Source organism: Danio aesculapii, chromosome 25 (genome assembly GCF_903798145.1).
Source record: "Danio aesculapii chromosome 25, fDanAes4.1, whole genome shotgun sequence".
Lineage (NCBI taxonomy): Eukaryota > Metazoa > Chordata > Actinopteri > Cypriniformes > Danionidae > Danio > Danio aesculapii.
In genome coordinates this window covers 28,349,444-28,374,752 of record NC_079459.1, presented here as the reverse complement: position 1 = coordinate 28,374,752, position 25,309 = coordinate 28,349,444, and the positions used below count along the sequence as shown (strand labels likewise).

Sequence of the window (25,309 nt, the reverse complement as noted above, 5' to 3'; positions counted from 1 at the left end):
AATGAAGTTGTACCGCATACACAATAGAGCGCGCTGATTGGTTTGAACCAAGTCTTACTCATGCATTAATGCAGCACACTCAGAGACGTAATAAGGTACTCCCAGGTACAGATGTCCAGTCTACAAGCTGAAATACACGCTAAGATCTCATGGCTGTGACGCAGCTTCAAAAATTCGTTTCAAACCGAAAGTACGAATTAGCTCAAAATAACGCAAAAACAACCAATTTTCACTTTTTTAGTGAAATATATGTGTCCTGATAGTGTTTTTAGCCGTGTGGGACACATATATGACTGCCAACAGCTTAAAAAATGTGTTTTAGTGTTTCGTGACCCTTTAAAACCCTCCAGATTACCGGCAGGGCTAATGGTTGGAACAGACAGGGCAAGAGACATGCTGCACTGCTATCTACTGTGTCTGCATTCAGACCGGGGATTCAGGAGGAGAGAATCCTCCTCATTTATAGTGTTTATATAAACCCGATTATCTTTATAGTGATGTAACAAATTGTGGTTATGTGTGTATGAAATTACGAATAACAAATGTAGCAGGGCATTAAAGTGTTTACTGTTTATTTCTTTGCTTTTTAAGTTTTTAAACTATAAAATCATGGGTCTCCTCACGGTTCGTGTCTCATTTTGTGAGCCAACTGACAACAGTTGTTCGCTCCCCTCTTTTTCCCTGCTCTGCCGGCCACGCCCACTCTTCCCTCTGCTCGCATCTCGGAGCATTTTTTAGAGTAATTATGTGATTAAACTTGCAGACTGCAGACCATGTCAGAGACTCTTATAGGCCCTAACAGACTCGTGGACTTGAAGACGTTGTGACTGCAGACTAACCTACACGTCTCAATAAAGAAGTTTCTGCTTGTTCAAGTCTCTCGGACTGAGTTCTCCCTATTTTCATTTATTTTATTTTTCCTACAGTACTTTACATTAAGATAAGCTTTTCTATCATATTTCAGTTTTAGCTATTTATTTTGGCTATTAAATATTTTGAGTAATATTTAGCTAATCATACACTCAATATAAATTTTATACAGTGTATGTTGAAGTTTTGGTGCCTAAATTTGTTATTTTAGTCCTAAAGCAGTTATTTAGACCAGTGTTTCTCAACCACGCTTCTGTAGGACCACCAACACTACATGATTTGTATGTCTCCTTTTTCTATCACACCCATTACAGACATTTCAGTCACTGCTAATGAGCTGATGATCTGAATCAGCTGTGTGTTTGGTTAAGGAAACAAGAGAAATGTGCAGAGCTGGTGGTCTTCCAGGAACGTAGTTGAGAAACACTGCTTCAGACCAAATTATATTGCATTTTGATATTAGCTGTAATACAAGTCATTATCATTTTCAGCCTTGTAGGATTCGCAAGTAGTAAAGTGAGGAAAAACTACTCCAAACATCAGCCCTACTCATCTAATATTGCATGCTTATAATAAGGGGAAGTTTCCAAGTTATGACACCAGCAGTTTATTTTTACGTCCAGTCATCTGGCCAAGTATTTTTTTTATTGCTCGCCAGATGAAATGAAACTCATGTTTTTTTGTAGCACATATGCGTTTATGTCCTCTTTTGGATTCTGAGTCAGCAGAGAAGTCTGCAATGATTAATTCTCCCGCTTTTCTCCATCAGAGCGTTCGACGGAAAGACGATCCCCAGGAGGTGAGGGTACAGATTCAGTTCCTAACATACGGTACGAGACCCTCCAAGGACAAGAGCGGAGCCTATCTGTTCCTGCCGGACGGAAACGCCAAGGTAGTGTCCGCTTGTCTTGCCTGGCAATTCATCAAAAATGTGAAGCAAATTAAAGCCTGACTCCGATTTCAGACATTATTTAGTTGTTATTTGGGACTAATTTTAAAAATAATTTTATGGATTCATAAAATTCTAGGCTAAAAAAAATCTGTATTTGATCACAGGTTTTTTGACTGTATTTGACATGTTTACAGACAACCAATTAATGACTGTTGAGATCAAATTCTTCCTCCAATAAAGTTCTATCAGTGTCTGAAGATTTGAGACACTTTCTTTTAAGCTACGACCGTTTTCCAGCGTGACGTGGGCATCGTACTTATACAGTCTGTCCAGCTACAGCACTATTAAAAAATACAGCTTAACACCTTTCCACTCGTTCACAGCCGTATTCGCAGAGAGAAGCCCCTATCGTGCGTGTGGTTGAAGGTCCTCTGTTCGCGGAGGTTGTGGCACATTATCAGCACTTTCAGCAGACGGTCCGCATTCATAATGTTCCAGGTACTCCATCTGTCCCGCTTGCAAACATGTGTGAGGACATCCTGGCCTGTCTGATCATTTATTCCTGACGTGTCTCTGCTCTGTCATTCAGGGGTTGACGGCCTTTCTTTGGACATCACCACTGTGGTGGACATCAGAGATCAGAATAACAAAGAGCTGGCCATGAGGTTCGTCACCGACATCCAGAGCGGAGATACTTTCTACACTGATCTCAACGGCTTTCAGGTGAATCCACACGGCTAGAAACTGTTGATGTGCTCATATGGAGCTGCGGGTATGTTAATCAGAGCCTTTACAGTAATCTGAAGGGAGAGTTCAGCCAAAAATGAACATTTGCTTGTAGTTTGCTATCCCTGAGGCCATCCGAGATGTAGGCAAGTGACTGTGTGAAAATTTACAATGGTTATTTTGCTAGCACACCTTATTGTTTTTAAAGAGAACAATGAATCTGTGCAAGTTAATCCAGTAAAAAAAATTCAGTTCAATTCAATTCTGAGCAATTGCTGAGTGTTTGGTGTGGCGGTCCTTCTCTGTTGACATCAGTTTGAAGATTCAGCCACAGTATTCTTAGCCACGCCCCTCTTACCTTTAGTTTGCTATGAGCGAATCATGCGCAAAGACACCAGGGTAGGGTTGCACCAGCTGGTCATAAGTTCCTTCTGGAAGGTAAAGTCCACACTAGGGCATTAGTAACTACTAGCTAGTTTGTATCTAAAGTTGTACTTACTTCGGTTGCACTACATATTCTTAAGGCCAGCCATAGTTAGTAGGTCATAAGCTCTCCGTAAAGTCATGCGTAGTTGCATTGAATGATGTAATATCCAATAAAAAGCATTTAAATAGTTAAACTGCTTTAAAATTCTGCATCTAATGCATCTATATATAAATAACTCTCCTATGAAAATGAAATGACAAATGACATTTTTATAGTACGATACACCGCAGTCAGTCGCTAATATCAGACGACGCACATACCTGCAGTGTTCAACATATTCTTGTGGAGTGCCCCATTTTTAATGTTATCAGACAACAATTTTTATCTGGACAGACTTTAAATGAAATATTTTTAAATCTAATCCATCTAAAATTGTACAATTTTTATCAAAAGGAAACCTTAAAAAACTGTTTTAGATTTTTATCTTGTATATTATCATTATTATTTATGTATTTTACCTTGTGTATTATTTATTGCTGTTGATTACTTTCAATTGTTAGAATATTTTTTATAATTATAGAAAATTGGTATTTATAAAACTCGGTAAAATTGATCTATTTTTATTTTTTGCCATGACATAGCCATAGAAGCTGAAATGGCAATAAAATTAAAACTCTCTCTCTCACACACATACCTGCAGCACGAGCCGTGAAGACACGCGAAATACAAATGAAGTTATCAAAACATTCGACTTGTTTTTATTATACATATGAAAGAGAAAGGAGCAGCGAGAAGAACTCGGTCATGAAGACATTTTAATTGGTGGATACAATTTACACAAAACTCTCCTTTAAAGAAAATTAAACTCTTCTTTCACAAACCGAAACAAATGTGAGATATGAGAGGAAAATGTGGCTGTAAGTAGAGGAAGATCATTCTTCATGATCACGAACTCCTCAATGTAAACATGGGGTGAGGCTGCTGTATATATTTGTTGGAACGTAGCGTTACGTTTAAACTAAGTTCAGTGGTGCAACACAAAAATATTTAGTAGTGCGGAAATTGTGACTTAGGGTCTCTTTAAGTCACAACTAGGGTTGTGCCAATAGACGATAGTATTGTGTATCGACGATATGCAAAGATATCGCCAAGAGCTGAGATCTATGACTATTTTAAAGAAGATATTTAGCTCGTTTCGCATTAATGTAGACCTATTACATGTTTTAACATTATTGAATAAAATGAAAAGTATTACTTTTTTAATCATCGTCATTAATAATAAATGAACTACAAATAATTTACTTGACTGACACTTTCGGACAAAAAATTATTATTTCAATAGCTCTCTTGCGCTCTCTCTCAGCAGCAGCAGTTGAAGCGCGAGCAGCACATGAGGGCACAGCCACATCTCACAACAAATTAGTTTGCAACTTAGCATGCTAAATAACAAAACTGGATTTAATTAACAAACAAGTTAAATAAAACGATTTTTAAAAATGAAGAGAAAACTGGAGAAGAAAGTGAAAGAACTCTGAAACCAGCTCAAATGTTCTGGAATAAAACGTGTTGGGGTCGTTGGTAATTTGAGACTCCTTTATAACAGCACTCCTGCAAGATTCTCTCTTTCACAAAAAAAGTGATTTATCTTTTATAAACGCTATTAATAGCCTATTTAAGTTTTAAGGTGGCTAGCCTATTTTTTCAGTGCATGCATTGACTGCTCCTTCATATATACAGAATATACATACCTGTCTTATTTGTGTTTAATGGAATGATAAACACGGACACGTGCATTTTTCAGAAACTAACCTGTTTATTTAATTTAAAAACATTTTAGGCCTATTTTTATTTATATAGGCTATTAATTTTTTTACATTTATTTAAACTAGCCTATATTAAATTAAATTACAAAATGTATTTTGCCAGTACTCGCCGCAGCCATGTATAAAATGAAACTCTTGTGATGAAACTCACTAAAATGATGCTTTTGTGATGATTAGATCTGAAGCCGCGCTGCGTTCAACTGCACAAAAACATCACTTCACTGCATAGAAACAGTCACGTGCATTGAAACCGTGAAGGAATTCACACGCTTAGTAAATTAATGATGCAATACAAGTGAACGCCAGTTGATGGCAGTATTGCATGCGGTACAGTTAGTGCAACCAGTAGAATTAGAACACACTCTCGGAAATTAAAATGCACTTGACCGTGACTGAAAATGACGGAAAGCAGTAGGTCTAATATGCCAAGAAAGTATTGCTGTTTTTAAAGACTACAACCTAAGGGGCAGATCACACCGAAGGCGCATTTACGTTCCAAAAACGCGACTGCACTGCACTGCCTTTTTGTTGACAAGGTGCGCTTTTTAAAAAAAATATATATGACATTAGGCAACGACTTAATCAGCTGGGTATTTTGCGAGAGTGTTGCTGTTGATATTAATATAACTTTATTTTCAGGCTTCTTGTTCACATCAACACACTCATAATAACATGACTTTATGAGACTAAGACTAAGATTCTTCCGTTTTATCTCATAGATTTATAATGGTTAATATGAGCATATAAGCTTAGTAATTCACATATTGTTGCGAATTTGACTCAAATTATATAATAATTGCTGGTTAAATGTGTTAATTTTTGTCATCGAATATATTTTCCATGCATACATCCACTTAAAAAAAGTTCTTTAATCAAAGATTTGAGGTTTTATCAAGTTTTATGATGATTGATCTGTATATTAATATAATTATAAGAATTCTAAAAGCAGTGCAAATTATATTATCGTAAATTTGACTGAATAGTCAACTTTAAGAATTATTTTTAATGTGTTAATATGAGATTTTTGTTTCTATCAGACTATATCTTTTCTATTATCCACTGTAAAAATTATTACATTATTATTATTATTATTATTATTATTATTATTATATTTTAAGGGATTATTTTATTGTTTTGTGATGATTGATAAGTAAATATAAATAGCAGTGCAAATTAATTTGACTTGTAAATTTGACTCAATAATAACTATTAAAATAATTGTTTTGTGTTAATGTGACATGTTTCTGTCCGATGTTACGTGTTTTATGCATACTGCCACTATAAATAAGTTATTTTTTGAAGGATTTGACGTGTCCATTCACTTGGTTTGCAAAACTTGATGTGGCCCTCGGGTCTAAAAAGTTTCCCCACCACTGCTTTAAGATCTAAAACTTAATACTTCTGGTTATTTTATGCAAGCACAACTCACTTAATAACTATGGCCCCTGACGATGCTAGGTTTTAAGAAACTGGACATTAAATGGTTAATCTTCTTGCACAGTCCTGTTATTTGGTTTCATAAGGCCTCAATATATCACCCGGAGCCTTGGGTATTCGTTTAGTTTAGCCTGTATGTGTTTCTTTGACTCTCAAAGTGCCGATAACCTTTGACTTGCATTTTATAAATCACCAAAGATCCCACTTTGAGCTAAAAATCTTCTCCAGTGTCCTGAAGTCTCTAAAGATGACCTGAGGGGGAGTAAAATTACAGTGAGTTTGTGTTATTCATTTGAACTCTCTCTTCAGTGAGCACCATGGAGCAGAAGTTGATGATGATTTGTTCTACTGTGGCTCCACACTACTCATCTGCCAGATAATCAAGCTAATGCTGCATGCCTTTTCTGCTCATCAGATTCAGCCTCGGCGGTACTTCCAGAAACTTCCGCTACAGGCCAATTTCTACCCCATGCCCAGCACAGCATACATTCAGGACAGCCAGTACCGGCTCACGCTCCACACGGCACAGGCTCTGGGGGTCACCAGTCTGGCCAGTGGTGAGTAGGGCTCTGTGCAGTGGATGATGACAAATCTTACATGTAAAATTCTTACATGAAATGACTGTACTATATTTTTGTGTAGTTGTGGTAGTAGTAGTTGTTGTAACGTGTGGTTGTAGTTGTTATTGTAGTTGTAGTATTAGTAGTTGTAGCTTTGTATAAATTTGTACATGAATTGACAGTACTATATTTTTGTGTAGTTGTAGTAGTTGTTTTTGTAATAGTAGTAGGTGTAATAGTAGTATTAGTTGTAGTAGTATTACTTGTAGTTGTAGTAGTAGTAGTACCTGTTGTAGTAGTAGTTGTAGTATTAGTTGTATTATTATTATAATTATTATTATTATTAGTAGTAGTAGTAATAGTAGTAGTAGTTGTTGCAGTATTTGTTGAAGTTGTAATTGTTGTAGTAGTAGTTATTGTTGTAGTAGTAGTATTAGTTGTAGTAGTAGCTGTTGTTGTTGTAGTAGTTGTTGTAGTAGTAGCTGTTGTTGTTGTAGTAGTAGTTGTTGCTGTTGTAGTAGTTGTTGTTCCTGTTGTAGTAGTAGTAGTAGTTGTTGTTTTTGTTGTTGTTGTTGATGTTGTAGTAGTAGTAGTTGTTGTTGCAGTAGTTGGAGTAGTTGTTGTAGTTGTATTGTTGTCACAGTAGTTGTAGTAGTAGTTGCAGTAGTTGTTGTAGTAGTAGTAGTAGTTGTTGTACTGGTAGTTGTAGTAGTTGTTGCTGCAGTAGTAGTTCTTGTTGTTGTAATAGTAGTTGTTGTTGCTGTTGTTGTAGTAGTACAGATTTGATGCTTTAAAATACAAAATAAAAAAAAATAGTTGTTGTTGTAGTAGTTGTTGCAGTAGTTGTTGTAGTGGTAGTTGTTGCTGTTGTTGTTGTAGTAGTTGTTGTTGCAGTATTTGTTGTAGTGGTAGTTGTTGTAGTGGTAGTTGTAGTAGTTGTTGCTGCAGTAGTAGTTGTTGTTGTAGTAGTTGTTGTTGCTGTTGTTGTAGTAGTGCAGATTTGATGCATTAAAATACAAAAATAAAATAAACAAATAGTTGTAGTAGTTGTTGCAGTAGTTGTTGTAGTGGTAGTTGTTGCTGTTGTTGTTGTTATAGTAGTAGTAGTAGTAGTTGTTGTTGTTGTTGTAGTAGTAGTTATTGTTGCAGTAGTTGTTGTAGTAGTAGTAGTAGTAGTAGTTGTTGTTGTAGTAGTAGTTGTTGTTGTTGTTGTTGCTGCAGTAGTTGTAGTAGTATTATTTGTTGTTGTTGTTGTAGTAGTAGTAGTTGTTGTTGCTGTTGTAGTAGTAGTAGTAGTAGTAGTAGTAGTAGTAGTAGTTGTTGTTGTAGTAGTACAGATGCATTAAAATACAAAATAAAATAAAATATTATAAAAAAATAAAATATGCTGTTGTTGTTGCAGTAGATGGAGTAGTTGTTGTAGTAGTATTACTTGTTGTAGTAGTAATTGTTGTTGTAGTAGTGGTAGTTGTTGTTGCAGTAGTTGTTGTAGTTGTATTACTTGTTGTAGTAGTAATTGTTGTTGTAGTAGTGGTAGTTGTTGTTGCAGTAGTTGTTGTAGTTGTATTACTTGTTGTAGTAGTTGTTGTAGTAGTAGTAGTTGTTGTTGTAGTAGTAGTAGTACAGATTTGATGCATTGAAATACCATTTAGTACACCAATTATTTAACAATTTAAAATGAAAATAATCTTTAACACTGGCTGATATGCAAAAAATTTAATGATTTAAAACTGTTCTAGTTCTAAAAATACATTTGCATAAAGTTGGGCTATGCACTGCTATTTTAAAAGAGTTAATATAAATGATATTTGCAATTCTGTTTTTGCACTAATTTTTGTATTAACAAAATAAAAATATAATTCTGTAAAATTAAAATAAACCTATAAGACTACTACTATACAAATGGTGTGTGTATGTGTGCTCGCGCGTGTCGGTATATATAAATAAATAGGATAACATTCATTCATTCCTTAGGCTTAGTCCCTTATTTATCATGGGTTGCCACAGCGGAATGCACCGCCAACTATTCCGGCATATGTTTTAAACAGCTGATGAAACACCCATACACTCACAGACACACACACACACACACACACACACACACACACACGCGCACACACGCACACACACACACACACACACACACACACACACACACACAAACTCGGCTAATTATGTTCACCTAATTCACCTATAGCGAATGTTGAACTAAGCTCTGGGGGAAAGCAGAGCACCCAGAGGAAACCTACACCAACATTCAAACTCCACACGGAAATGCCAACTGACCCAGCCGGGACTCAAACCAGCGACCTTCTTTCTGTGAGCCAACAGTGCTAACCACTGATCCAAATTTTGGTGCAATCATATTATTCACACAAACTGTAAAATACCTGTATGTTGCTATAAAATCTGTGAAACTTTGATAAATCTTTATATTAGTACCATATTAGTTACGGGATAGTACTTTGTTTTCTTTTAAAGAGCAAATTTAAGTGTATGAACTAATATGCCGTTTGACACACTCCTTTAATTGGATTATATTTACATAAAATGTTTTTTAATTGGTTTATTCATATTAATTAGTTTACATGACTTCATGCTTCATGGTTACTAAGCAACAAAATCACACCCTAATTAATATTCATAAGCTGAGCCATTTCCATGCTATGATTCCAACTTTTTTCCTCAAACGGAGCTGTTGGAAAAACTTACTTCATTACGTTGCTTTCAATTTCATATCGACTAAAGAAGCGCTAGCTTTTAGATCCATAGCAGCGAGGAACATGAATCAGGGAGCGAGACGGTCGGGAGGTGGAAAACACTAACAGTGGGACACAGTGCTCTGCTTGTGTATTGATTTGATGCAATGTATCCAATAATGAAGATGAAGTGAGTGTACCGTCTAATGCTCGGCCTCGCTCTCTCTCTCTCTTCATCTTTCCCTTTTATGCTCTCTCGATCTTCCACAGGTCAGCTGGAGGTAATCCTGGACCGCAGACTGATGCAGGACGATAACAGGGGTTTGGGACAAGGCCTGAAAGACAACAAACGAACAGCCAACAGGTTCCGTCTTCTTCTGGAAAGGCGGAGCAACAGTGCAAAGGTGAGTTCTGATTGGACATGGATATAAAGGCGTTAAATCAGGGCTGCTCAACCCTGTTCCAGGAGATCTACCTTTCTACAGAGTTCAGCTCCAACCCTGATCAACCACACCTGAACCAATTAATTAGTATCAATTGATAATTACAGGCAGGTGTGTTTAATATGAGTTGCAACTGAAATCTGCAGGAAGGTCCAGATCTCCAGGAACAGGGTTGAGCGCCCCTGTGCTAAATAGATGTCGAGCTCAGAGTTTAGATTAGTATAGGATTTTTGGTAAGTTTAAATTAGGTCAAATTTACAAACAAAAAATTTAATGTTTGGTATGAAAGTGACTTTGCTGTGAATTGGGAGCTTTATATTTCAAAACTGTGTTATTGTACAGTGTTTCTCAACCACGTTCCTGGATGACCCCCAGCTGTGCTTATTAAACATGTGAACACACCTGATTCAGATCATCAGCTCATTAGCAGAGACTGAAAGACCTGTAAAGCTGCGCTCGCACTAGAGTTTGTGTGTGCGAAACTCTGATGTATGGTACTGCGAAAAGGGGCGGGATTAAACAAGATGATTAGACACTTACAAAAGCGAGCGATTGGTCCATATTTTAACTTTTTGTCCAGAAAGGTCATGTTTTGATCCTTGATTGGTCTCACGCAGTCAAGTAATGCCATTTCGCAGGTCAGAGTTCATCAAGCTTGAACTTTGCAACGCAGCGATCTGCGAAACTTGACGCAAGAGCTTGCGTTTCCGGTCTGAATAGAAGTCTATGGGAGTCCAGTGTGACCGCAGCTTAATGGGTGTGACAGATAAAGGAGACATCCAAAACAGTGAAAAAATGAAGAGCACCACTACACATTTAGATTTATTGCATTTTAAATCACCACTAATCAAAAATAAAAATCTGCATGCCCCCACAGGCGTGAATAGGATGAACTGAGCTGACGATTCTAATGAGTGGTGTTTAAATTGAATAAATGAAGGATTAAATTAAACATCTCACGCTTAAAATGTGTAGATTCAGCGATAAACGTGGTTACCTGCAAACTCTGTCCCACTGGAAGTCTTTTATCCACTCACTTAGAAAACAGTGTAGTAGTATTTGAAACTTGTAGGTGTAACTTGTAAACCTGTAGGTGGTTTCTAAAACAAACTCTGTCAGTGTTATTTTCATCTTCAACGCTTTACATTTTCGCGGCTGTTGCTCCTTGTCATCTGAAGGCTGAGGGCATTGACAGTGATAGACAGCTAATAGTAACTAATCCATTCACGTTTTTCTGCTCAAATGCGCTACCTTTCATACTTTTTTCTTTGAACACATGCACTTGACGGATTTGCATGACTCCCGTCTTTTTCAGCGCCTCGTGTTTTTAAGATTTTTTAAAAGATTTTTATTCTCTCAGTTTCAGAGCAGTAGGCTAATTAGAAGAGTGCAAAGGCGGGGCAAAGCGTCACAGACTTTGTTTACTGTAGCAAGTTGGCATGACAACTGTTTTAAACCATTCCTGAGCGCTGCGTTTCACGTTTTTAGGTGCAAAGACGCATTATGCGTGAATGTCTGTTAATCTGCGCATGCGGGGAACATTTTGCAATGAAATCAGGTCGCACTGCAACAATTTTATGCACTCGCACAAATGCTCCTAAATATATTTTGTAGTCTTGTAGATTCAGTTTCGGGTGCATATGCGACCAAAACAGTCGCAATTTCGAGCCCTGCAAAACATGCATTGTTGGTGGTCCTCCAGGAATGTGGTTGAGAAACACTGTTTTAGTAGACAGGGGATCTTTTTTTTAAGGACTTTATGCTAATGCTGACTGACATGCATTTTAACATTATCCTGTAAGAACGATAACCTGTAAAAATATCTTAACTATGCATTAGCCTAACTTAAAACAAATCTGAACCTACAACCTACAAAGTGCCTGACAAAATTATATATAAATATATTTGAAAAATTAGTTGACAAAAACACAAACTAGTTCTTACTTAGAATTAAAAAATGTGTCCAATAAAGTTTGCAGTGATCAGGAGTAATGAAAATGATTCATCACATTTAATCATATTATGCTTTTTCATTACAAGATGCAAGAAAAGTCTCTGGTGTCTCCATATATATATATATATATATATATATATATATATATATATATATATATATATATATATATATAGATAGATAGATAGATAGATAGATAGATAGATAGATAGATAGATAGATAGATAGATAGATAGATAGATAGATAGATATTAGCTATATTTTCATGCAGACATTAAGCGTGCGCTCAGAAAAGTCGTCACAAGGTGTCAGTCGAGTATTAAAAGTTCTCTTTCATGGCATCTAATTAAATAGACACGGGGTTATGTCAAAAATACGCCAACCATTCCAGCATATGTTTTATGCAGCTGATGACCTTCCAGGTGCAACCCAGTACTGGGAAACACCAATACACTCTCATTTACACACTCGCACACTATGGACAGTTTTAGTTTACCCAATTCACCTATAGCACATGTCTTTGAACTGTGGGGGAAACCGGAGCAGCCATTGGAAACCTACGTGAACAAAAGGAGAACATGCAAACTCCACACAGAAATGCCAACTAGCCCAACTGGGACTCGAACCAGCAACCTCCTTGCTGTGCGGCGACAGTGCTAACCACTGAGCCACCATGCCACCTATCACATTTATCAATATAATAGATTTATGAATAAATAGCATTTCTTGTTGGTGACACAGCTAAGCCTCGGGAATTACAGAATTCTACAATCAGACACTGTAAAACCCAAAAAGTTAAGGTAATTCAAACCATTTGAGGAAACCGATTGCAACAAACAATTTAAGTTCAAAACTAATCCCAGTGAGTACTGTGAACTTAATTCATTTGAGTAAAAGAAGCAATTTGAGCGCAGTAAAACCCAATAAATGAAGAGAACTCAAGCCAACTGAGTACTGTAAAACCTAATTTTTAAGGCAACTCAAACCATTTGAGGACACCGATTGATACAAACAATTGGAGTTAATAAACTAATCTATATGAGTACTGTACTGTACTTTATATGAGTACTGATTACTTCATTTAAGTTGAAGTAATAAGGTATTTAATTAACTCATTACTTTCAACACGGAGTTCAAAACGCTTTTCAACACGGTATCTGAACTCCTTCCAATACTGCACTGTAAAACCCAACAGTCAACTTTATCAATTGAAATGAGTGTAGTTAACTCAGAACTGACTGAAAGTTAATTCTACTCAATTGAAATATATATATATATATATATATATATATATATATATATATATATATAGAATGACTCCCTTTGAAGTGACATCACACGCTAAAACAAGCTGATATGACCTCCTTTAATGCAATTTTGTTTCTGGCTGACTGATAAAAACCTGCACACCCTGAACTGGCATGAGCTGATTTCTCTAATTGGAGCCTGGCTGCAATTTGGGCTTCACAGGAGAGATCTCTTTATGCATACCAAAATATTGCTGTCCAGTATTAGTGTGAGCATTATGGGAAGTGTAATTTCACTCAGTGGCCTGTAGGAGGCCCTCTTTGGTTAATCATGAGAGCTTTGTAAAAAGCTCCAGGGAGAGAATCACGTTGAGACCAGTGCGTTTCAAAGCTGGCAAGTGTGTAATAACACTTAATGGGCTTTAGAGTTTATACACGCCGGCTGATTTGAATAATATATATCTATTTTTTACTCAAATCGTTGCCTGAAAGATTCAATATAGTTAATAATAGTTAATAATAGACATCATCTACACCACCCCTTGTGTTTCCTATCATTACACGCCTTCCTCATGCATTTTACACATCCTCTTTGTGCTTGCTCATTCACTCATAATCTTGTCTTTCTCTCCTCATGCATGCAGCCTGCTGGCTCCTATGCCAAAGTCACCAACATGCTAAACAAAATCATTGCTGGTATTTTAGGAGACGGCCAGGAAGAGGTAACCTCGCTGCAGCGGTGGAGAGTAGCACTCTAGCAATTTCCGAGAGCCCTAGTTCGGCTTGTTACCATAGCAACAAGTGACAGGTTTCCACCTGGATTAAGAGGCCAAAGGTCTCTTCCTGTCTGCTATCTGTACCTGTGCTGCTGTGCCCTCAAAGCAGTGATATAGCATGAGAAGATGGCAACCTGTAGAGCAGTAGGATGTACAAACCTGTATTCGGGAGGATTAAATAAGTTGGGACGTTTTGTAAAGTGCACTGAAATCAAGAATATGTGATTTTTGGCTTATTCTCTGTAACTTTTATTTAATTGATACGACTAGAGAAGACTTCCAGTGTTTTCACTGACAAACGTAAATGTGTCTTGTAAATATAAACTATTTTATTTTCCTGAAAGAACTTTAAATGGAGGCTAATATATGTGAAAAGGTTGTAGAATATCCAAATTGAACTTTTATGAAACAGTCCACAATATGCAGGTGAGCTGGTAATGTGTGATGGTTTCATGTTTGGGTATAAAATGTGACTTGAGACCACAAAACCTTAAAGGTCCTGTGAAATTAAAGGTGCAGTGGGTGATTGTCTTCAGAAACATTTTGTTGTGCTGGTTGAAAATCTCTTCACAGTCCAATAATAATAAAAAACGTAAATAATCTAAATGTGTTTATATCTATTTCTGGTAACACTTTATTTTGATGGTCCACTTGAGTATTAGTAGACTGTCTGCTTAATATCTGCTGATACTGCTCCTTCAACAGACATTTAACTGACCATAAGAAACTTTGCAGGTACATGTCAACTTACACTTACCCTAACTCTACCCTAACAGTCTACTTATAATCTAATGAGAATTAGTTGGCATGTAGATGCAATGTAACTTAAATTCAACAAACGGACCATCAAAATAAAGTGTGACCGTATTTTTATATTCTGGGTAAGGCATAAGACTAAAAAATGTTCGCCCATTTAAAATTTTTCTTGCCGATAATTCCCATAAAACAGATAAGTAGCCTAAATTGTCTGTCCACAATTTGTACATCTGCGTACCCCTGTTTAAGCAAATCCACTGTTTGTGCGTGCACATGAGAGAGTGACAGCGGTAAAAACAAATATTGGATCAATATTGGAGATACTTTTGCATGCTGGAGGAAGGATGACACCTGACAGCCTGTCTTCATGTTTCAGTTGAAATTGTCAAACATCGAATAAAAAATGCCCATTTCAAAGCACTTCATGGGACTTAAGTTGCAAGGACAATTTTTTTTCATGCCAAAAATCATTATAAGTTAATATAATGTCCCATAAAGACTTTTTTTCTGCAAACATATAAAAATATAATTTTTGATAAGTAATATGCCTCAAGGACATGATTTCTTCAACTTTTAAAGGCAATTTTCTCAATATTTAGAAATTTGTTGAAGCTGCAGATTCCAAAATCACAAATGATTGTATCTTAGCAAAATATCTTTCTACCTTAACAAACCATAAATCAATAGAAAGCTTACAGTGTAGAAAATAAGTATTGAACATGTCATCATTTTTCTCAGAAAACATACTTCTAAAGGTGATGTTGACTTGAAACTTTACCCAGATGTTGGTAACAATCAAAGAAATCCATATAGGCAAACAAAAACAAAACTAATAAGTTTACAAATGAAGTTATGTGTAACAAAATAAAATGACACCGATAAAGGTATTGAAGACATGAAAAAAGGGAAGTGTAGAAAGGGAGTGAAAGCCCAGACAGCAGCTAAAATCTCTCAGTAGTTCTTCAGAAACCCTCTTCCCTTCGTCAGTGTAAAATAATATTAGCTGCTTCAGTCTAACATCTACATTATCAGGATGATGACGATGAATCGAGGGTGGACATTTCAGCAAGACAATGATCCAAAACACAGTGAAGGAGACTCTCTAATGCTTTCAGAGAAAGAAAATCAAGCTGTAGAATGGCCCAGCCAATCACCTGACTTAAAACCAATAGAAAGAACAAAATATAGCTCAGATTTGTTAGACGAGACCCACAGAACCATCAAGATTTTTACACTCTGTTGAAGTCTGTGAAACACTCACACCTGAGCAATTCATGTGACTTAATTCTCTATATGAGAGGCGTCTTTCAGCTGCCATCATCAAAAAAGCCTTTTATAAAGTATTAAATACATTTCAGTAGTTCAGCACTTTCTCTTGGTGTCATTTCATTGTTATTACACAGAACTCATTTTTCAGATTCTTTTGTTTTATTATCATTGTTTGTATTGTTTGGGTTTTTACCAAAATCTGGTTCAACTCCATGTTAACAACAGCTCCTTTTGAAATATTATTCCCAGGAAAAAAACAAGACTTGTTCAGTACTTATTTTCTCCGCTGTATTCAGTTTCTAGATGATTATAAATCTCAATTTCAAAAAACTGACTCTGTGATCCATGGTCACAAATGAGCATCTCAATCTCCTTCGTGGCTCATCATTTTGTGGCAAAATTCATGAGAGGATTTTCAACAATAACAACAAAAAGCATTCTCAGTGCAAAAATTGCAACGAAGTCTTTCACCAGCGACTGTAAATCATTTTGTGGAATGCTTGATGGAATACTGCAGAGATCTCACTGTGTGCAGCACAATGCAGGAAACCTCAGCTGAATGTGCTCAACCTTTGAGCCTTCAGATGGCAATGCATAAAATACAGTCATTCTGTGGCGTTAAATAAAAGCACATGGGCTTAGAAAAACCGCTGTCACTGAACACAGCCTCAGGTGCATCAAGAAATGCAGCATACATCTTTGTTAGCGAAGTAGAAAGCTACACTGTACATCAGCTCTGTGCAGTAAAGGCATTACGGCTTCTCATGGTCAGAGAGTCAAAAAAGACTTGATGCTCTCAGGTCCACGTTTCATATTGATTCTGAGAAAAACGATGTATAAACCTCAATCTTAAAGAACAACGGAAACGAATGTAAACCATTGTCATGGTATGAAGGTGTAGAAATCTTGGAGTGCCACTTGGTCAGATTCAAGACGTGAAGAGATGATGCCGACCCTACAATGACTTGAAGAGATTATGCCAACCACATGAGCTCTTCACAACAAATACACTTCATTGAACATGTATTAATATTATTATTATTATTAGTAGTAGTAGTAGTAGTAGACTGCAGCTCTGCACAAGAAGTTTGGCCAGAGGAGAAATGGTTTTTCCCAACTGAATCTGGTCTCTCAAGTTTTTTTTCCCCTTCACTTTCGTCAATTGGTGAAGTTTGTTCCTCGCCACTGGCTTACTTGGTTTGGGACTTGGATGGATGGATTTGCTTTTCAGTGTTTGGACTTTAATCAGTAAAAATTAAACTAAACTGAACTGAACTACAGCGCATTTACAATGTAGATTTTGTCAAAGCAGCTTAGCATAGAAGTTCTAGTAAATTGAAACAGTGTAGTTCAGTTTTCAGAATTGTGGTTTAATTTTCACTGCTGAAAGTCCAAACACTGAAGAGCAAATCCATCGATGCGCAGTTCCACAAGTCCCAAACCATCACTGTCGCCACTGGCTCACTTGAGGAACAAACTTCACTAATCGACGAAAGTGAAGGAGAAAAACCTTGAGAGAAACCAGGCTCAGGTGGGCACGACCATTTCTCCTCTGGCAAAACTTCCTGTGCAGAGCAGCAGTCTAGGCGCTGGAGCCTGGAGAATGCTGGACATCCATCGTAGAGAAGCTGCAGGTGTGAGTAGGTCACCGGCGGGTGTTCAGATTGGCCCACGGGATCAATGCAGAGACTCGTCTGTAATTGGAGTCTTTCAGGAATCAGTCTTATGCTTTCCACTCCTCCATGACCACCACAACATCTGCTCAGGATATGGCCTGGTCCAGGATTATGGATCCCCTGACATACTGCCATCAAGATTACATCAATCATGAGAAGTCTATAGTTATTAGATCAAGTCTCTGAATGTACAGCATGGTTTTGCAGGCATGGCTTGACCATCCAGATATGTCTCCTATTGATCATCTATGGGACATCATGCAATTGAGGACCACTAATTGTTGAGCTACTGAAGCCTGGTATCTGGTATTGTTAAGCATCTGAAGTCTGGTATATGGTATAGCTGAGCATCTGAAGTCTGGTGTCTGGTATTGCTGAGCATCTGAAGACTGGTGTCTGGTATTGCTGAGCATCTGAAGACTGGTGTCTGGTATTGCTGAGCATCTCAAGTCTGGTATGTGGTATTGTTGAGCATCTCAAGACTGGTGTCTGGTATTGCTGAGCATCTGAAGTCTTGTATCTGGTACTGTTGAGCATCTCAAGACTGGTGTCTGGTATTGCTGAGCATCTAAAGACTGGTGTCTGGTATTACTGAGCATCTCAAGTCTGGTATCTGGTATTGCTGAGCATCTGAAGTCTGGTATATGGTATAGCTGAGCATCTGAAGTCTGGTGTCTGGTATTGATGAGCATCTGAAGACTGGTGTCTGGTATAGTTGAGCATCTCGAATCTGGTTTCTGGAATTTTTGATCATCTCAAGTCTGGTATCTGGTATTGCTGAGCATCTCAAGTCTGGTATCTGGTATTGCTGAGCATCTAAAGACTGGTGTCTGGTATTACTGAGCATCTCAAGTCTGGTATCTGGTATTGCTGAGCATCTGAAGTCTGGTATATGGTATAGCTGAGCATCTGAAGTCTGGTGTCTGGTATTGATGAGCATCTGAAGACTGGTGTCTGGTATAGTTGAGCATCTGAAGTCTGGTATTGCTGAGCATCTGAAGTCTGGTATGTGGTATTGCTGAGCATCTCAAGTCTGGTATCTGGTATTGCTGAGCATCTCAAGTCTGGTATCTGGTATTGCTGAGCATCTCAAGTCTGGTATCTGGTATTGCTGAGCATCTCAAGTCTGGTATCTGGTATTGCTGAGCATCTCAAGTCTGGTATCTGGTATTGCTGAGCATCTCAAGTCTGGTATCTGGTATTGCTGAGCATCTCAAGTCTGGTATTTGGTATTGCTGAGCATCTCAAGTCTGGTATCTGGTATTGCTGAGCATCTCAAGTCTGGTATCTGATAATGCTGAGCATCTCAAGTCTGGTATCTGGTATTGCTGAGCATCTCAAGTCTGGTATCTGGTATTGTTGAGCATCTCAAGTCTGGTATCTGGTATTGCTGAGCATCTCAAGTCTGGTATTTGGTATTGCTGAGCATCTCAAGTCTGGTATCTGGTATTGCTGAGCATCTCAAGTCTGGTATCTGATAATGCTGAGCATCTCAAGTCTGGTATCTGGTATTGCTGAGCATCTCAAGTCTGGTATCTGGTATTGTTGAGCATCTCAAGACTGAAAAAAATTAGCTTGTAAAACTTTAGTTTTAGTTTTAGAATTAGTATCAATAATTCCCACACAAGTAAATGTGGTAACTAAAAGGAACGACATCGAAATCAGATGTTTATATTTTATATACTTTATATAATTTATATTTTATATACAATTGTTAGTTGCTTTGGACAAAATCATCTGCTAAATGACTAATTGTAAATGGGAAATATTTACAGAATACCCTTTGTTTGGTTGGTGAAAACACTGGAAATCCTTTCTTTGTACTTTTGTCAATTAAGTAAAGCCTAAAGGTATAGTTTACCCAATAATTGTTATTCTACCATCATTCACTCAGCTTTCACTTGTTAAACCATTTTGAGTTGCTTTTATTGCACACAACTGATCAAAGCGTCCACTGACTTCCATAGTCATTTGTTTCCTACTATAGAAGTCAATGTGTGCCACAACCAGCGTTCTTCATGAGATCTTTTGTGATATCTTCATGATATTTTACGATGAGGCAATTTTCATCTTTCTCTTTAACAAGAATTTTACTGCATTTTACAAAATGTCCCGACCATATTGTAATGTTGCTTTATAGATGTAGAATGTGTACTGAGCTTGTGCTAATACCATACAGTCACCCCAGTGTGTTAAATGAATAATAGAAGTCAATGGATTGTGGTTTTACTTGTACTTTGTCCTGAAGCATGTCTATCTTTCAGCCGGTGGACAGCAGACCGGTCAGCTTCCCGTCGCTGCTTAGTCACATGACCTCCACCATCCTCAACCACGAGGTGCTGGCACTGCCCGTGTTGCCCAGGAAACATGGCGTGCCACCCATGAGAACCTTCGCCCCATTGGCTGGCACGCTGCCCTGCGACTTCCACCTGCTGAACCTCAGGAGTATCCAAAGCCCGGTAAATGAAAGCCCTGAGAAGAAAAAAAATAGTGTGTCAGTATCGATTTCGGCTGCTGTGAAACTGATGAGGACTTGAGTTCGTAATGAGAAAAAAAGTGTTCAGACTTCAAGTGTTGTGGATCTTGTGGTCTGCTGGTTTTTATTGTGGATGTGTTTGGAGGGGGGGGGGGGGGGGGAGGGTGCTTTTTATTGACTTTTATTTGGTTTTCTATTATTCTTTTTTCCAGCAGGACGCTCACTCTCCATCTCCGTATATGGCTTTGCTGCTGCACAGACTGGGCCTGGACTGTGGTCTGGAGCCGCAGAATCCTGGTTTCAACTGCACCACCACACAAGGCCAGGTTAGAGTTTTATTATTCTATTTTACTAAAACATATGAAGCATATATCATGTGTATATAATACGGATGCACCAATAATTGTAATTTGCCAATAAAAAACGATTTATGCTTTACCCAGAATCTAAAAATACATATAAACACATTTAGATCATTTACTTTACTCATTACTATTGGACTGTGAAGAGACTTTCAACCAGCACAACAAAAAAATGTTTCTGAAGACAAGACTGCAATCACCTAATGTAAACAAGCACAACTTTGAATTTTAATGATGCATTAATAAATGTTAAAATATGATTCATAAATGCTGTACAAGACTTGTTAATTATTAGTTTATGCTATGTTATAACCTTATTGTAAAGCATGACCCGATTCTCATGCGTTTAAAAAAACTTTCAACTACACCTACTCCATATTACTTTTGAGTTGAGTCCTGTTCAGCTAAAATGACGAGGCCTAAAACATGTGTGGATGCTTGTAGTTTCGCCTAGAAATGTGTGGATGTTTTTGTAGGTCTGAAAAGGGCTATATTTAGTCCTTCTGAATCTGAGTCTGTGATCTCTCTCTCTCTCTCTCTCTCTCTCTCTCTCTTTCATAGCTCTCCGTTTCTGGGTTGTTCCGTGGGCTGGATCTCCAGCTCCTGCAGCCCATGTCTCTGTCTCTGATGCACTCTCAGCCTCCGCTCTCCAACGACTCCTCCGTCAGTCTGGAGCCAATGGAGATCTCCGCCTACAAGCTCAAGCTGTGCTAGAACCATGCTGCTCCAGAACCGGGCTCTCCGGGTGGACCCTTGGAACCTGTGCGAAAGCATAGAGATCCACAATTGGATGAGCAGCGAACTCTTTTTGGAGATGGTTGATCCAGACTTAATGTATCCAAATCAACATGAAGGCGCTCAATAAAGGGGAGAAATAAAAACAGAGAGCGTTCCAGCCAAAGTCAGATTTGGTAGCCGGGCCGGGTGTTGAGATAAGAATGTCCGTACATTTTTTTGTTTTGTTTTTTTGGGGGAGATTTTATCAGGCAGAGCGCTGATCAGTCAACATCTTCTTATTCCAGCAGAGCCCACCATTGTTTTTTTGTTTCCTTTTTGTCTTTGGCTGGAACCTGCTGACCGTTTCTCATTCTTTCTTTTTATATATCATCCCTGGAGTTCGTACTATATGTAAATAGTCTCCAAAAAGCTACACACACACACACAGCTGGATCTATACAAAACTGTGGGACTCAGTGCAATATGGGAAGCTTCTCTTTGGCGTTTTTTCTTTCTCCATTTCCGTTTGTTTTTCCACTCCTCAGGCCTTGGGAGCTACGCTTGAATCTGTCTCATTGTTTGAGCGCACGCCGTTCTTTTTATTTGTTTATCTCTCTACTGTGTGGACGATTCTGCCTACACTCGGCGGCCGCGTGTATGTGTGTTTTTTTTTTTCTTTCTATGAATGTCAATCACCACGCTCGGCCTGTGAAGGCTGTCAATGCTGCGGCATTTACAGATCTCTTTCTTTCATTACGGCTTGCAACACTTTGACAGCAAAAGATGTCCATGAGCCTGCGGCAGTCAAGGGCTGTGGCTTGCTGTCATTGGTTGGTTATTTAGTCGGCTACGACTCGAAATCACTAACCTTTTCCCTTCCCAGATCTTCTGTTTTAGAATATCTGCAATACATTTCCATTACTTTTGACCACTTTTCCTCGATCTGGCACAGCAGAATCCCGCCGAATGTGTGCTTGGTCATATTATATGCAGATTTGAGCCTTCTTGGGGATCAGATTTCCGAGTTATGCAGAGTTGGTCTTATTTCAAGACTTGGATCGGTCTACGAGCTTACCTAGACTTCAATACATGTGCTAGATAAACAGTATTTTCAGGTAATCGCAGCTTGTATCCAGTTGTACAGGTACCATCGTGGGTATCTTTAAGCTCCTGGGCTCATATTTAACCAATTTCCCCTCATGAAAATGCGTTCATGCCTTATCTGGTGGTAGGAAACCCATTCGTGATGTGTAGCAGAGCCATCTCAGTCATCTCGTCTGGCTTTTGTCTGCGGTGTTCGGGTCTTTCGTTGATTTAGTAGGTTGATTTTCTTTTTCTTTTCCATCTTCTGTTAACTAATAACCTAGCTGTGGGTTGGTTATTTTGACAAGTTTTCCATAATCTGGCATAGCAGCAATCCACAGACTGTGCGCTTTGATTGGTTATTTGGTGAGTAATGACTTTTCCTTCTCCATCTTCTGTTAACTAATACTGAACTAGCTGTGAATTAACAGCAATCCACAGACTGCGCATTGTCGTACTAATATTTAAGACTTTTTAAATTCAGTTTGGGATCAGATGTCCAACATATGCAGCGTTACTTGTCTTATTTCATCTTAGATCAGTCTACAGGCTTACCCCGACATCCAAACATTGGTAAATTCAATAGATATACAGTATTTTCAGGTAATCGCAGCTCGAATATGATTGTAAAGGTATCAGTGTTGGTATCTTTGGGCATCTCCACTTAGATTTAGCCAATTTCCCCAGATAAAAACTGATTTAGGGCTTATCTGGTTGTAGGAAACCCATTCGTGATGTGTAGCATAGCCATCTCAGTCGTCTCGTCTGGCTTTTGTCTGCAGTGTTCAGGTGTTTCGTTGATTGGTTATTTAGTAGGTTTTGACTTTTTTTTTTCCGTTTTCAGTTAACTAATATTGAACTAGCTGTGGATCATCCAAAACATTTTTCTTGTTTTGTTATTTGGACCATTTTTCATAATCTGGCATCGCAGCAATCCACAGGCTGTGCACTTTGATTGGTTATTTGGTAGGTTATGACTCTTCCTTCATCTTCTTTTAACTAATACTGAACTAGCTGCGAATTAAAAGCAATCCACAGAATGTGCGCATTGTCGTACTAATATTTGAGACTTTAAATCCAGTTTGGGATCAGATGTCCAACATATGCAGCGTTACTTGTCTTATTTCAGCTTGGATCAGTCAACAGATTTACCCAAACATTGGTAAATTCAATAGATTTACAGTTATTTTATTAGGTAATCGCAGCTTGAATATGGTACAAGTATCATAAGGTACCAGTGTTGGTATCTTTGGGCATCTTCAATCAGATTTCCCCACACAAGGACTTATTTAGGGCTTATCTGGTTGTAGGAAATCCATTCGTAATGTGTAGCAGAGCCATCTCCGTCATCTCGTCTGGCTTTTATCTGCAGTGTTCAGGTCTTTCGTTGATTGGTTATTTAGTAGGTTTTGACTTTTCCTTTTCCGTCTTCAGTTAACTAATATTGAACTAGCTGTGGATCATCCAAAACACTTTTCTTGTTTTGTTTTTTGGACCTATATTCTTTTTTTCTTCATTTTTTCTTTGTCGTACTAATATTTGAGCCTTTATAAATTTAGTTTGGGATCCGATGTCCAACATATGCAGTGTTATTTGTCTTATTTCATCTTAGATAAGTCTACAGGCTTCCTCCAAACATTGGTAAATTCAATAGATTTACAGTTATTTCAGGTAATCGCAGCTCGAATATGATTGTAAAGGTACCAGTGTTGGTATCTGCTCTCAGATTTAGCCAATTTCCCCACACAAGAACCCATTTAGGCCTTATCTGGTTGTAGGAAACCCATTCGTGATGTGTAGCAGAGCCATCTCAGTCATTCCTTCTGGCTATTTGTCTGTCGCCTCGGACAATTTCCAGCATAAAATTTCTGCTGTCTTGTCTGTCTGTCAGCTTGTCGTGTCGTCTCGCCCAGGAAAACCTGTACTGCTCTCTCTCTCTGATTGAAATAACAGAACAAAAATACTCTCACTTCTCTGACTTTCAACTCCAGCCTGATTATCTCTGTGTAGCGCACCACGTCCATTTACATCAGTCAGGCCATCAGGCGGCTTCTCCGGCTAATCAAGTTCCCGGAGTAGCGTCTTATCAGGAAGATAATTCCCCCGCAGGAGGAACTCCCAGTGCGGGAGTGCCAAATGTCTGTCCGATTGCTTTGGAAGAGATTCAGGCTCGCTCGCTGCTGTAATTCGGTATGATTCATATTCCCCATCTGTGCATTTCACATATATGCTTTCCATTCCGACAGATCTCTTTTTGTTAGATGTCCTTTATTTGTGTCGTATGTTCTGAGATGGAAATCACTTCCTTTTTTGGTTACTTAAGAAAATGGAGAGGTTAATTTATTGTTTGGTTTTGTTTACTTTAGGAGTGCGTTCATAAAAAATGACTCGTGAAAGCAAATGCAAAGACATTAAAGTGGACGTTTAATAAAGATCACACATGGAGAAAAACAAAAAGTGGTTGTGATTGATATCTTGTATTCTCGGGCAAGTCACATTGCAATAATTTGGGTTGCTGCAATATGAATATAATTTTCATGATTTGAATAGCTTTATTTGGAAATATTTCATTCATTTAGATCAGGGGTGGCCAAACGTTTTCTTATAAATGGCCGAAAACCAAACTTGATTGATTGGATGTGGGCCGAATGCCAGACTGAATATTTCACACTGTATTAAATTAAATTTTCCCTGGGTAATTTCCTAATTTATTAGCTAATTTTAATATCAAAGAACTAGAAAACGTTGCTTTAAAATTGTTTTTTTCACTATGTATTTTTGGCCTTTTTGCCTTTATTAGCTAGGACAGTATTGAGACAGGAAGCGAAGTTGGAGAGAGAGTGGGGTAAGGAAGGGAAATGTCCTCGAGCCGGTATTCAAACTCGGGCATGCCCTCACGTGCTACTGCACCATATGTCGATGCGCTAACCATTAGGCTATTGCGCCGAAAGAAAATGTTGCTTTAAATCATATTGACTAAGCAGGATAATTATTTAACATTTTATAATAAACCTTTTACAGCGAAAACATACAGTAAACAATCTCATTTATAATACAATGGAGTTCAGTGCTGAAAACACTAGTCAACACTAGTCAGCCTTAGCCTTGATTTGCTT

General features: G+C 38.0%; 1 protein-coding gene across 3 annotated transcripts in view; it reads left to right on the top strand.

Moving 5' to 3' along the window:
- The window catches only part of man2a2 (mannosidase, alpha, class 2A, member 2), a 65,648-nt gene extending 41,004 nt beyond the window's left edge, over window positions 1-24,644 (top strand). For 2 of the 3 annotated variants that reach the window (XM_056451424.1, XM_056451425.1), the window contains exons 17-24: window positions 1,640-1,762; window positions 2,146-2,260; window positions 2,352-2,485; window positions 6,591-6,732; window positions 9,705-9,838; window positions 19,820-20,014; window positions 20,244-20,357; window positions 20,955-24,644. In XM_056451424.1, coding sequence (XP_056307399.1) covers window positions 1,640-1,762; window positions 2,146-2,260; window positions 2,352-2,485; window positions 6,591-6,732; window positions 9,705-9,838; window positions 19,820-20,014; window positions 20,244-20,357; window positions 20,955-21,107 — 1,110 coding nt within the window. In that variant the 3' untranslated portion in view covers window positions 21,108-24,644. Of the gene's footprint in view, window positions 1-1,639; window positions 1,763-2,145; window positions 2,261-2,351; window positions 2,486-6,590; window positions 6,733-9,704; window positions 9,839-13,722; window positions 13,801-19,819; window positions 20,015-20,243; window positions 20,358-20,954 lie in introns of all 3 variants that reach the window. The other variant, XM_056451426.1, reaches the window with a different exon arrangement.
- Window positions 24,645-25,309: the final 665 nt, after the last annotated feature.